This window comes from Pleurodeles waltl, chromosome 6 (genome assembly GCF_031143425.1).
Source record: "Pleurodeles waltl isolate 20211129_DDA chromosome 6, aPleWal1.hap1.20221129, whole genome shotgun sequence".
Taxonomy (NCBI): Eukaryota; Metazoa; Chordata; class Amphibia; order Caudata; family Salamandridae; genus Pleurodeles; species Pleurodeles waltl.
In genome coordinates this window covers 1224352908-1224366665 of record NC_090445.1, presented here as the reverse complement: position 1 = coordinate 1224366665, position 13758 = coordinate 1224352908, and the positions used below count along the sequence as shown (strand labels likewise).

The 13758-nt window shown below is 49.6% G+C and overlaps 1 protein-coding gene across 3 annotated transcripts in view; it reads left to right on the top strand.

Moving 5' to 3' along the window:
* Nucleotides 1–13758, top strand: part of GBF1 (golgi brefeldin A resistant guanine nucleotide exchange factor 1) — a 1570387-nt gene that overhangs the window by 1373263 nt on the left and 183366 nt on the right. For all 3 annotated transcript variants that reach the window (XM_069240539.1, XM_069240538.1, XM_069240540.1), the window contains one exon: nt 6736–6837. In XM_069240539.1, coding sequence (XP_069096640.1) covers nt 6736–6837 — 102 coding nt within the window. The remainder of the gene's footprint in view (nt 1–6735; nt 6838–13758) is intronic.

Sequence of the window (13758 nt, the reverse complement as noted above, 5' to 3'; positions counted from 1 at the left end):
TGATCTGCCCCCAAGGGGGTCAGAAATGGCCACAGGTAACATGCCCCCAAAATGGGAGCGACCCTTGCCCAAGGGGCCACTCCCCGACACAAAACATTAGAAATATACCCACAAAAAAATATCCCTGGCGTCTAGTGGATTCTGCCCCCCCTTGGGGGCAGATTGGCCTAAAAATAATAGACCGATCTGCCCCCAAGGGGGGGGGGGGGCAGAAATGGCCACAAGAAACATGCCCCCAAATGGGAGCGACCCTTGCCCAAGGGGCCGCTCCCCAACGCAAAACATCACACACAGAAAACAAAAACAGGAAAAAAGAGAATCCCTGGCGTCCAGTGGGAATTCCTGCTGCCCGATCACAATGCGATCGGGCAGCAGGAATGCTCAAAGAGACACCTGGGGGAAAGGAAAAGCCTTTCCTTTCCCCCGGAGCCTCTTTGTTCCAAACCCCCCACCCGTCGGAAGAGAAACTCACCTGTTTCTCTGTACTCGAACTGGAAGCAAATGGCTTCCAGTGCTACCAGCACTGTGCTGACGTCATTACATGGGGGTGGGGAGGGGGGGTGCGGGTGGAAGGGGCTCCCCCTTCCATCCCTGCCTTGGGGGGGGGGGGAACCCCAAAGAGGGAGCGCTAGTGCTCCCTCTGGGCTCTGTGCCCAGGACGTAATGGTTACATCCTGGGCACACGAGCACTGTGCCGCAGGACGTAACCATTACGTCCTGGGCACAGAAGGGGTTAACTTTCTTGGGCATTTTCTTAGAGGTCAGTTCTGTGAGGGGTGTCACTATGGATCCATATTGCTTCACAAACCTCCTATAAGACCCAGTCAAGCCAGGGAATGCCCTGACTTAAATCTGGGTTTTTGGAGCTTTCCAGTCCAGAATAGTCTGTATTTTGGGTTGGAGTGGCTGAAATTGGCCTCCACCTACAAGGTGTCCCAAGTAAACCACAGTTCCCTGCCCTATTTGACATTTAGATGCCTTTATAGAAAGGCCTGCTGCTTGCAGGGCCTGCAAAACCTTCCTCAGGTGGACCAGGTGATCCTGCCAGTTGGAGCTAAAGACAGCAATATCATCAAGATAAGCTGCACTAAAGGACTCCAAGCCAGCAAGGACGTGATTCACCAACCTTTGGAAGGTGGCAGGGGCATTCTTTAAGCCAAATGGCATAACAGTAAAGTTATAATGCCCATCAGGTGTAGAGAATGCTGTCTTTTATTTTGCTCCAGGTGCCTTTTTTATTTGCCAGTACCCTGCTGTCAAGTCAAAGGTACTTAAGAATGTGGCTGCACCTAATTTGTCAATGAGCTCATCTGCCCTTGGGGTGAACATCTGTCTTGGTGACGAATTTGAGACCTCTGTAGTCCACACAAAACCTCACGTCTCTCTCTTTCCATCTTTGGTGAGAGGTGTGGGACCAAGACCACTGGGCTAGCCCAGGGACTGTCAGAGTCCTCAGCCACTCCCAACTCTAGCATCTTATGGACTTCCACTTTGATGCTTTCTTTGACTTGATCAGACTGTCTAAATATTTTTTTCTTGACAGGCATACTGTCTCCTGTGTCCACATCATGGGTACACAGGTGTGTCTGACCAGGGGTCAAGGAAAAGATCTCAGCAAACTGCTGGAGAACCTTCCTGCAGTCAGCTTGCTGTTGGCCAGAGAGGGTGTCTGAATAGACAAGTCCATCTACTGAGCCATCCTTAAGGTCAGTTGAGAGAAGATCAGGGAGAGGTTCACTCTCTGCTTCTTGGTCCTCATCTGTAACCATTAACATTTTTACAACTGCCCTGTCATGATAGAGTTTAAGGCGGTTAATATGGATCACCCTCTTGGAGCTCCTGCTAGTGCCCAGGTCCACCAGGTAGGTGAACTGACGCCTTTTCTCTAGCCCTGGGTAAGTGCTACTCCATTTGTCCTGAAGTGCCCTAGGAGCCAAAGGCTCCAAAACCCAGACTTTCTGCCCTGGCTGAAACTCAACCATAGCAGCCTTTTGGTCATACCACATCTTCATGAGTTGTTGGCTGGCTCAAGGTTTTTACTTGCCTTTTCCTTTTACTCTGCAATCCTGGAACGTAGGCCTGGTATATAGTCCACTACATCTTGTTTAGGCTCATGGCGAGGTGTAAGGAAATGGCTCTTTGCCTGATACTGATGCTGACTTGACTGATAAGTGTGCTGGGACCCTGCTAACCAGGCCCCAGCATCAGTGTTCTTTCACATAAAATGTACCATTGTTTCCACAATTGACACACCCCTGGCACACAGATAAGTCCAGTGGTACCAAGGGGCCGGTGACCAGGGGAGGTCCTTAAGGGCTGCAGCATATGTTGTGCCACCTAAGGGACCCCTCACTTAACACATGCACACTGCCATTGCAGATTGTGTGTGTTGGTGGGGAGAAAAAGGCAAAGTCGACATGGCATCCCCTCAGGATGCCATGCACACAAAATGCTGCCTGTGGCATAGGTATGTCACACCTCTAGCAGGCCTTACAGTCCTAAGGCAGGGTGCACTATACCACAGGTGAGGGCATAGCTGCATGAGCAATATGACCCTACATTGTCTAAGTCTATTCTTAGACATTGTAAGTTCAGTTGTGGTCATGTTAAGTATATGGTCTGGGAATTTGTCAAAAACTAACTCCACATCTCCATAATGGCTACACTGAATACTGGGAAGTTTGGTATCAAACTTCTCAGAATAATAAACCCACACTGATGCCAGTGTTGGATTTATTTATTTTTAAAATGCACACAGAGGGCATCTTAGAGATGCCCCCTGTATTTTACCCAATCCTTCAGTGCAGGACTGACTGGTCTCTGCCAGCCTGCCACTGAGATGAGTTTCTGACCCCCTGGGGTGAGAGCCTTTGGGCTCTCTGAGGCCAGAAACAAAGCCTGCACTGGGTGGAGATGCTTAACACCTCCCCCCTGCAGGATCTGTAACACCTAGCAGTGAGCCTCAAAGGCTCAAGCTTTGTGTTACAATGCCCCGGGGCACTCAAGCTAGTGGAGATGCCCGCCCCTGGACACAGTCCCCACTTTTGGTGGCAAGTCCAGGGGAGATAATGAGAAAAACAAGAAGGAGTCACCCACCAGTCAGGGCAGGCCCTAAGGTGCCCTGAGCTGAGGTGACCCCTGCTTTTAGAAATCCTCCATCTTGGTTTTGGAGGATTCCCCCAATAGGATTAGGGATGTGCCCCCCCCCCCACCCCCCCTTCAGGGAGGAGGCACAAAGAGGGTGTAGCCACCCTCCAGGACAGTAGCCATTGGCTACTGCCCTCCTGACCTAAACACACCCCTAAATTCAGTATTTAGGGGTGACCCAGAACCCAGGAAACTAGATTCCTGCAACCTTAACAAGAAGAAGGACTGCTGACCTGAAGCCCTGCAGTGAAGACGGAGAGGACAACTGCTTTAGCCCCAGCCCTACCGGCCTGTCTCCCAACTTCGAAGAAAACTGCAACAGCGACGCATCCTACAGGGACCAGCGACCTCTGAAGCCTCAGAGGACTGCCCTGCACCCAAGGACCAAGAAACTCCTGTGAACAGCGGCGCTGTTCACCAACCTGCAACTTTCTTGCAACAAAGAAACAACTTTAAAGACTTCACGTTTCCCGCCGGAAGCGTGAGACTTTCCACTCTGCACCCAACGCCCCCGGCTCGACCTGCGGAAAACCAACACTACAGGGAGGACTCCCTCACGAGCCCGTGAGTAGCCAGAGACGACCCCCTGAGCCCCCACAGCGACACCTGCAGAGGAAATCCAGAGGCTCCCTCTGACCGTGACTGCCTGTAACAAGGGACCCGACGCCTGGAACCAATACTGCACCCGCAGCCCCCAGGACCTGAAGGGACCAAACTCCAGTGCAGGAGAGACCCTCAGGTGACCCTCTGCCTAGCCCAGGTGGTGGCTACCCCGAGGAGCCCCCGTGCCTGCCTGCATCGTTGAAGTGACCCCCGGGTCCTTCCATTACTTCCTATCTAAAACCCGACACCTGCTTGCACTCTACACTCGGCCGCCCTTGTGCCGCTGAGGGTGTACTTTCTGTTCCTGCTTGTGGGCCCCCCCGGTGCCCTACAAAACCCCCCTGGTCTTCCCCCCGAGGACGCGGGGTACTTAACTGCTGGCAGACTGGAACCGGGGCACCCCTGTTCTCCATTGAAGCCTATATGTTTTGGGCACCTCTTTGACCTCTGCACCTGACCGGCCCTGAGCTACTGGTGTGGTAACTTTGGGGTTGCCTTGAACCCCCAACGGTGGCCTACCTTGGACCAAACTTTGAGACTTGTAAGTGTTTTACTTACCTGCAAACCTAACATTTACTTACCTCCCCAGGAACTGTTAATTTTTGCAGTGTCCACTTTTAAAATAGCTTATTGCCATTTTTACAAAGACTGTACATGATATTGTGATTATTCAAAGTTCCTAGAGTACCTGAGTGAAATACCTTTCAGTTGAAGTATTACTTGTAAATCTTGAACCTGTGGTTCTTAAAATAAACTAAGAAAATATATTTTTCTGTATAAAAACCTATTGGCCTTGAGTAAGTCTTTGAGTGTGTGTTCGTCATTTATTGCCTGTGTGTGTACAACAAATGCTTAACACTGCCCTCTGATGAGCCTACTTCTCGACCCCACTACCACAAATTAGAGCATTAGAATTATCTAATTTTGCCACTATCTTACCTCTAAGGGGAACCCTTGGACTCTATTTCCTACTTTGAAATAGTATATACAGAGCCAACTCCCAACAAATGGTATATGCCTGCTGTTGGAAATGCTTTGTATATTATTGTATATAAAGGTCTATTGATTCTCTTTCTGCTTCTCTTCCTGATGTTCTTCTCTTCATACAGTCCCTTGCTCAGCAGGGTTCTGCCTTGGGGACTCTCAAGGGCAATCTTTCTGCCTTACCGGCTTTTCTTCGGCTGCCTTATCAGCCTTCGCTGTTTAAATCCCCCATTGTACATAGATTCCTCAAAGAGCTTGTACATATGTTTCCCCCTATGCACTTTGTTATGCCCCAGTGGGTCTTCAATTTGTGCGCTCCCTTCGAGCCTTTGCACAACTGTCCCCTCCGACTGCTCACTATCAAGACAGTCTTCTTAGTGGCGATAACATCTGCCAGGAAGGTGAGTGAGATGCAAGCTCTGTCATCAAAGCCACTGTATCTCATTATCTATCCAGACAAAGTGGTACTCAGAACTTGTTACTCTTTCCTCCCCAACGTGGTGACCCCATTTCATCTGGGTCTGAACATCACCCTGCCCACCTTCTTTGCTCCACTGCATCCCTCTAAGGAAGAGGAGCGACTCCACCGACTGGACTGGACAAAAGAGTGTTGCCATTCAAACTTCACAGCACAAAAGAGTTCCGGGTGGATGACCAACTCTTTGTGGGGACATGGGAGCAAAGAAGGGTCAGACAGTGCATAAGCGAACCATTTCGCGCTTGGTTGTTCTCTGCATCAAGATCAGCTACGCATTTTCCAGGAAGCAGCCTCCTGAGGGCTGGAGGGCTCATTCTGCCAGGAGCAAAGCTGCTACCACTGCATTAGCTTGGGCGTTCCAGTCCTGGAGGTTTGTCAGATGGCAACGTGGACATCTTTGCAGACGTTTGCAAAGAATTACTGCCTCAACAGTAATGGGCACTTTGCCTGTTCAGTTCTACAGTACTTCTTAGTTTAATTAGAAGTATCCGCAGCCCTCCTCCAGGAGGTTATGGCTTGGGTATCTAGTCAAAGGTAAGTAATCTGCAGCTAGAAGTCTTCTCAGATGAACAAGTTACTTACTTTCTGTAACGCATTATCTGGTAGAGACTCTATCTAGCTGCAGATTCCTTACACCCACCCATGCCTTCCCGCTCTGCGGATATGTCTAGTAGATATTAGGCTTTATCCCTTTCAGGGCCGTAGTTTTGCACTTCAAGATGTTGGTTCTATCCGTGACTCTGCGCTTCTGGCGTGGAAGTGTTGTAGATAAAAGAACTGATGTACACACGCTGGGCTGGTGCCTCTATAGGCAACCGTGATGTCACAGATGGACTCCCACAACGCTGACGAAGCCAGGCTTAGCCAGACAACGCACGCGGATCCAAGCGATGCAACCTGATGGCACGCGCAGGGTATAGCTCTGCAAAAAGATTCCGGATTCGAAGCTGACACAATTCAAAAGGTACAGAATCTACAGCTAGATAGTCTCTACCAGATAATGCGTTACCAAGGGTAAGTAACTTGTTCATCAGGACGTTCTCTGTCCATACTTGCTCTTTTTACTCTACCGGCAGTCTTGAGACTAAAGCTAGAGATATATATATGGTAGCTAAAGCTGTCTGTGGATGTGCTAGTGGCACTGCACACCGATGTTGCAGCACAGAGGCTGTTTCTGTTGGAAGTGTGCAGCTGTGTCAGGGTGTCACCGAGGCAGATGGGTGGTGGGATGGCCGCTGGAGCCAGTCTGCTTCCTGCGGCCTCTGCTAGATGGGTGGAGATGGTCAGTTCACCCTGGCATTCATTGGAGGTCACGCTTGCTAACCATGGTGTGGATGGCGGCAGAGTTGCAGATGGTGTTGGAGAAGATGCAAAAGGCAATGTCGTGAAAATGGTATGCGTTTTGCAGTTATGTTATTGCTCACTTTAATCTGCCTTGCTTTGTTTGTTACAATACACATGCGCTGCATCTTTTCCCATACTACTTGTATTTACATATTTTTTTCTTGGGATTTGTCTGGCAGGTATTATTTCCTCTTCTAACTAAACTGTTGGAAAATATAAGTCCAGCCGATGAAGGAGGTATGGAGGAGACGAGAATGAGAGCATCCACCCTACTTTCCAAAGTAAGCTCAGACTATATTTTTTACTAACACTTGACTCTTGTATTATGCATTACGAAATTTTGTTCATGTAAGTGGATTCAGTGTAGAAGTCCAATAGATTTTAATCCATACAAACAATTTGAAGACCGTTTCATAAATTAGCTCTGCATTTAATTTACCTCTTAACATATTGTATGATCAATGGACACTGTTCATGCTGAAACTTGCCATCTTTGTTTGAGGCCCAGGTGTTCATGATACACATAAAATAAACAGGGTATTTAAGACATAAATGGTGACTTTTTTCTTCTTCATCGTAGCAGCAGTAAGATGCTTTTGGGTCATCAAAAGCTGCTTCACCTTGGCCACAGAGGGAACCTAGAGGCTGAGCAATCCCTAGAAGGTAGAGGAATATGTGACTCTAGCCTTCTGGGAATTTGGATGGTAGACTCAAATTAAAAGTAGAAACACATGGCCCCCAGTTCAATAATGGCCGATGCATAAGAGGACGAGATTTTGTGTAGACTCATGCCCAGAGTAGTACAGGTAAGTAGGGGTGGAAAACTAAACGTTATCAGATATCATTGGTGTCTTCAGGTCCTGTGTCTGCTGCAGACAAAGGAATATTGAGGGACAACTCAGTTAATGGTCTGCAGGCACTTGTTGCAAATTCCTATCTAATAGAGACATCTATGCGCAGATTCCTTAACTTAAAATATTCCCTGGTGTCCAGCCTTGATCCCGAAATGTATTTCTCTTAGTACATCTGGGCAGCGGCAAAGGGCGTTGTATGACTCCGTAATGACTTTGTCCGTCAGATGTGATGTCAACGGAGTCTATATTAGTCCCATGCTGACACCAGTTTCTTCTTTTCCGCGCTTGCAGCGTTGATCCGGAGGCAGTTATTCTGGCTGTTTTCTGCCCCCTTTGACGTTTTTGTCGTCTTCTGACATATTGTGCTATGTCTGGATTTAAATCCTGTGGGTCCTGTGCAGGCAGATGTCTGCCTCTTATCCCCCTTTGGTGTGCATGTAATGCCTGGGTGAGCACCATGACGCTGAGGACTGAGGCTCCTGTCAGCAACTTCGGGGGAAGACTCTTCGCGAGCATAGGATGAATGAAGCTTGTGGTGGTGCAGATGGCAGCGTCTAGGTCTCCCAGTCGCAGAAAATCTCCCTTTTGGTCTGACATCCGGTCCCGGAGCCATTCGAGAAGTCGCTCTCATAGACCCTGATCTCCTTCGACATCCACAGGTAAGTTCCATGGACGGTCGAGGTCTCTGCATTTACCGTCCTCACTGCACTCGACCTCCTGTCATTCCTCGGCTGAGGAGACTGTCCCACATCTTCCTCCCTTTCCGGGTTATGGGGTGACTCTAGACCAGATGCATGCATATCATTCTTCCCTGCATACCATCTTTGGACAACCGCCTTCTTCTGGAGCGCCTGTTGCCCCCAAGGAGGTGTGCTGTGCCTTGACAGTGGCCACACCAGTGGGTTTGCCCTCGGCCTCGGTTAGGCCTGCAGTGTCCTCTGACGTGCTTACTGCAGCTCCGGTTCACAGCCATTCGAGGCTTTCCACCTTAGGCACCGACATCTGATCTGCCGACTCTGGCAGTGCCTTTCGAAGTTGATTCCCCCTCTCCGTCTGACATCTATGACCGTTGCCTTCTCGACACCGGTCAGTAACAGCACCAGTCCTTCATCTGCAAGACTTAATTCCTGTTGCTCCTGCGGCAGGAGATGGTGGCGAGGCGGTATTGGAGTCGGGACCTCCTAGACAGGGCAGTTGGTTATCTGATCTGGCTGCTGCTAGTGGCTTGGATTCTTCGCCCGCCCCTGGCTTTCTATCCCTCCTAGACTTGCTACGGAAGTGAGTTCCTCCCTTGCAGATATGCTAAAGAGGATTGCGGAGGTGTTGGGTCTCACCCTTCCTTGATTGGAGTTGGCTCCTGATCCTTTAATTGATATACTCCACCATATCCAGACCAGGGGTAAGCCTGAGCTTCCTTATAGCGAGGCATTACATGATGTCTTGTTGGGTGCTTTGAATAAGCCTGCTTCTGGGTCTGTGTTTGACAGGGATATATCCCACAAGCACCGTCCTACCCCGCCCCGGGTGACCCACCTTCTTTGATTAGACATCCTACTCCTCGCAGTAGTGTGGCGCAGGCTGCTTTACATTTCCCTGATCTGGAGTCCCTTCCTCATGCTCGTCCTGGTAGAGAGTCTAGAGGCCTAGATGTCTGTGGCAGGCATATTTTTTCCTCCCCAAGTTCTGCTCTGTGATCTGCGAACACGTCTTGTGTTATTGGACGTTTCTCTCTTTCCTTATGGGACTCTTTAGCAAGCAGCTTGCCCTCGTTTCCAGACGAGGTGAGGAGTATTCTTACTCCTTTCATTCCAAATGGGTGGAATGCAGCTAAATTAATCATTAGCTGTGGCATGGATTCCACTGTTGCTCTCTGTTGCTGTGCCTGGTTACTTTCCTCAGGGTTATCACTGGCTAAACAATCTTCATTACTGGGCCTGCCATTTGATGGTGCCCATTTGCTTGCTGCACAGGCTGACTGGGCCTTGAGATGTTTTGGGGATAATAGGGGTGGAGCTCTGAGTTAACCTCGTCTCTCCCTCCACTCGGTAGCTTTTCGTCAGTACTGTGAGGTTTTTAGTTATACTGTTATGCTTCATTGGGATGCCCGTGGGGGTTCCTTGTTGCCAGGTGCTGAGTTTCCCTGGCTTACCACTTCATGCCTGATGTTACAGCTTATTTCTTATCTGTAGGAAGTTGACTCTGTATATACTATCTCAAAGTGAGAGATAGTGTGCACAGAGTCCAAGGGTTCCCCTTAGAGGTTGATAGTGGCAAAATTAGATAATACTAATGCTCCATTTTGTGGTAGTGTGGTCGTGCAGTAGGCTTATCAGAGGGTAGTGTTGAGCATTTGTTGTACACACACACAGGCAATACATGAGGAACACACACTCAGAGACTTACTCCAGGCCAATAGGTTTTTATATTGAAAAATATATTTCTTAATTTATTTTAGAACCACAAGATTCAAGATTTTAGGTAACTACATAAAATACAAGGTACTTCACACAGGTAAGTATAGAACTTTGATTTAAAACAGTAGTACCCACAGTTTAGTTTAAAATGGCAGTAAGCTATTTTAAAAGTGGACACTGTGCAAAAATCAGCAGTTCCAGGGGGAGGTAAGTTTGGTTAGGTTTCTCAGGTAAGTAAAGCACTTACACAGTCAGTCTCCTGGGCATAGGCAGCCCACCGTTGGGGGTTCAAGGCAACCCCAAAGCCACAGCACCAGCAACACAGGGCTGGTCAGGTGCAGAGGTCAAATGAGGGACCAAAACACATAAGCGATTATGAAGAACAGGGGTGCTCCGGTCCTAGTCTGCTTACAGGTAAGTACCTGCGTCCTCTGGGAGCAGACCAGGTGTGTTTTGTAGAGCACTCTGTGGAGGAGGGGGGGGCACAGAAGCCCACAAAACACACACTCAGTAGCAGAGGGGCAGCCGGGTGCAGTGGACAAAGTAGGCGTCGGGTTTGCTATTGAAAGCAATGGAGGGACCCGGGGGGTCACTGTAGTGATGCAGGCAGTGCACAGGGGGGGATTCCCGGGCCAGCCACCGACTGGGCTATGATGAGGGTGCCTGCTGGTCACTCCTGCACTGGTAGGTTGTTCCTCTCGGTCGTGGGGGCTGCTGAGCAGGGCTTGGTCCAGGCGTCGGTTTCTTTGTTACCAGGCAGTTGCGGTCAGGGGGAACCTCTGGATCCTCTCTGCAGGCGTCGCTGTGGGGATGCAGGGGGTTTGGCTCAAGGTGCCCACGTCGTCATAGTCGCCTGGGAGTCCTCTCTGCGGTGTTGGTTTTACTAAACTCGAGCCAGGGGGGTCGGGTGCAGAGTGTGAAGTCTCACGCTTCTGACGAGAAGGGAGAGTTCTTTCTAAGTTGTTTTAAAGTTGCAAAAATGTTGCAGGTTGTGAACAGTGCCACTGTTTTCGGGAGTTTCTTCGTCCTTCGGGTTGAGGGCAGTCCTCTGAGTCCTAAGAGGTTGGATGGTCCCTGTCGGATGCGTCGCTGTGCAGGTTCTTTGAGTCTGGAGAGGCCGGTAGGGCTGGGGCCAAGTCAGTTGTCGTCTCTTCGGGGCTTTTCAGGTCAGCAGTCCTTCTTGTTGTAGGTTGCAGGAATCTGATTTCCTGTGTTCAGGGTCGCCCCTCAATACTAAATTTAGGGGTGTGTTTAGGTCTGGTGGGTAGTAGCCAATGGCTACTGTCCTGGAGGGTGGCTACACCCTCTTTGTGCCTCCTCCCTGAGGGGAGGTGGGGACATCCCTGTTCCAATGAGGGAATCCTCCAAAACCCTGATGGAGGATTTCTTAAGGCAGGGGTCATCTCAGCTCAGGACAGCTCAGGGGGCTGTCCTGACTGGTGGGTGGTGACTCTTTTGTTTTTCACATTATCTCCTCTGGACTTGCCGCCAAAAGTGTGGATTGTGTCCAGGGGGCGGGCATCTCCACTAGCTGGAGTGCCCTGGGGCATTGTAACACGAAGCCTGAGCCTTTGAGGCTCACTGCTATGTGTTACAGTTCCTGCAGGGGTAGGTGTTAAGCACCTCCACCCAGTGCAGGCTTTGTTTGTGGCCTCAGAGAGCACAAAGTCTCTTACCCCAGGGGGTCAGAAACTCGTCTCAGTGGCAGGCTGGCACAGACCAGTCACTCCTGCTCTGAATGATTGGGTAAAATACAAGGGGCATCTTCTAAGATGCCCTCTGTGTTCATTTTGTAATACATCCAACACTGGCATCAGTGTAGGTTTATTAATCTGAGAAGTTTGATACCATACTTCCCAGTGTTCAGTGTAGCCATTATGGAACTGTGGAGTTTGTTTTTGACACACTCCCAGACCATATAATTAATATGGCCACACTGTACTTACAATGTCTAAGAATGGACTTAGACATTGTAGGGGCATATTGCTCATGCAGCTACGTTACATTACGTTACGGCTTTAAGGCCTGCTAGAGGGGTGACTTACCTATGCCACAGGCAGTATTTTGTGTGCATGGCATCCTGAGTGGGATGCCATGTTGACTTTACCTTTTTCTCCCTACCAACACACACAATCTGTAATGGCAGTGTGGATGTGTTAGGTGAGGGGTCACTTAGGGTGGCACAATACATGCTGCAGCCATTAGAAACCTTTCCTGGTCACAGGGCCCTTGGTACCACTGGTACCTTTTACAGGGGGATTATCTGTGTGCCAGGGGTGTGCCAATTGTGGAAACAATGGTACATGTTTAGTGAAAGAACACTGGTGCTGAGGCCTGGTTAGCAGGGTCCCAGCACACTTCCCAGGTCCTGGGGGCTGCGGGTGCAGTGTCCTTACCAGGCGTCGGGTTCTTAGTAGCAGGCAGTCGCAGTCAGGGAGAGCCTCTGGATTCCCTCTGCAGGCATCGCTGTGGGGGCTCAGGGGGGGTCAACTCTGGCTACTCACGGCTCGCAGCCGCCCGGGAGTCCTCCCTGTAGCGTTTGTTCTCCACAAGTCGAGCTGGGGGCGTCGGGTGCAGAGTGCAAAGTCTCACGCTTCCGGCGGGAAATGTGTGTTCTTTAAAAGTTGCTTCTTTGTTGCAAGGGGTGGGCAACTCCACTAGCTGGAGTGCCCTGGGGTGCTGTAACAAAGGGGGTGAGCCTTTGAGGCTCACCGCCAGGTGTTACAGTTCCTGCAGGGGGAGGTGAGAAGCATCTCCACCTAGTACAGGCTTTGTTACTAGCCACAGAGTGACAAAGGCACTCTCCCCATGTGGCCAGCACCATGTCTGGTGTGTGGCAGGCTGCTAAAACTAGTCAGCCTACACTGGTAGTCGGATATGGTTTCAGGGGGCATCTCTAAGACGCCCTCTGGGATGTATTTCACAATAAAATGTACACTGGCATCAGTGTGCATTTATTGTGCTGAGAAGTTTGATACCAAACTTCCCAGTTTTCAGTTTTCAGTGTAGCCATTATGGTGCTGTGGAGTTCGTGTATGACAGACTCCCAGACCATATACTCTTATGGCTACCCTGCACTTACAATGTCTAAGGTTTTGCTTAGACACTGTAGGGGCATAGTGCTCATGCACTTATGCCCTCACCTATGGTATAGTGCACCCTGCCTTAGGGCTGTAAGGCCTGCTAGAGGGGTGACTTATCTATACCTGTAGGCAGTGTGAGGTTGGCATGGCACCCTGAGGGGAGTGCCATGTCGACTTAGTCATTTTATCCCCACCAGCACACACAAGCTGCCAAGCAGTGTGTCTGTGTGAGTGAGGGGTCCCCAGGGTGGCATAAGACATGCTCCATCCCTTAGAGACCTTCCCTGGCATCAGGGCCCTTGGTACCAGGGGTACCAGTTACAAGGGACTTACCTGGATGCCAGGGTGTGCCAATTGTGGAAACAAAAGTACAGGTTAGGGAAAGAACACTGGTGCTATGGCCTGATTAGCAGGCCTCAGCACACTTTCAAATCATAACTTGGCATCAGCAAAGGTAAAAAGTCAGGGGGTAACCATGCCAAGGAGGCATTTCCTTACACAGCCCTAGCTGCCTGTTGTAGGAGGCTGGCCTGGCTTGTAGTGGGTACCAGAGGTACTCACACCTTGTGGCAGGTCCAGTTATCCCTTATTAGTAGAATAGAGGTGTTCCTAGCAGCTTAGACTGATAGAAGGTAGCTATGGCAAAGCAGCTTAGGCTGAACTAGGAGACATGCAAAGCTTCTACTATACCACTTATATCATATGCACAATATAATAAGAAAACACAATACACAGAGTTACTAAAAATAAAGGTACTTTACTTTTATGACAATATGCCACAAGTATCTCAATGAGTACCCTCAGTAAGAAGGTAACTAATAAACACAAGTTATATGTACACAAACCCAAAA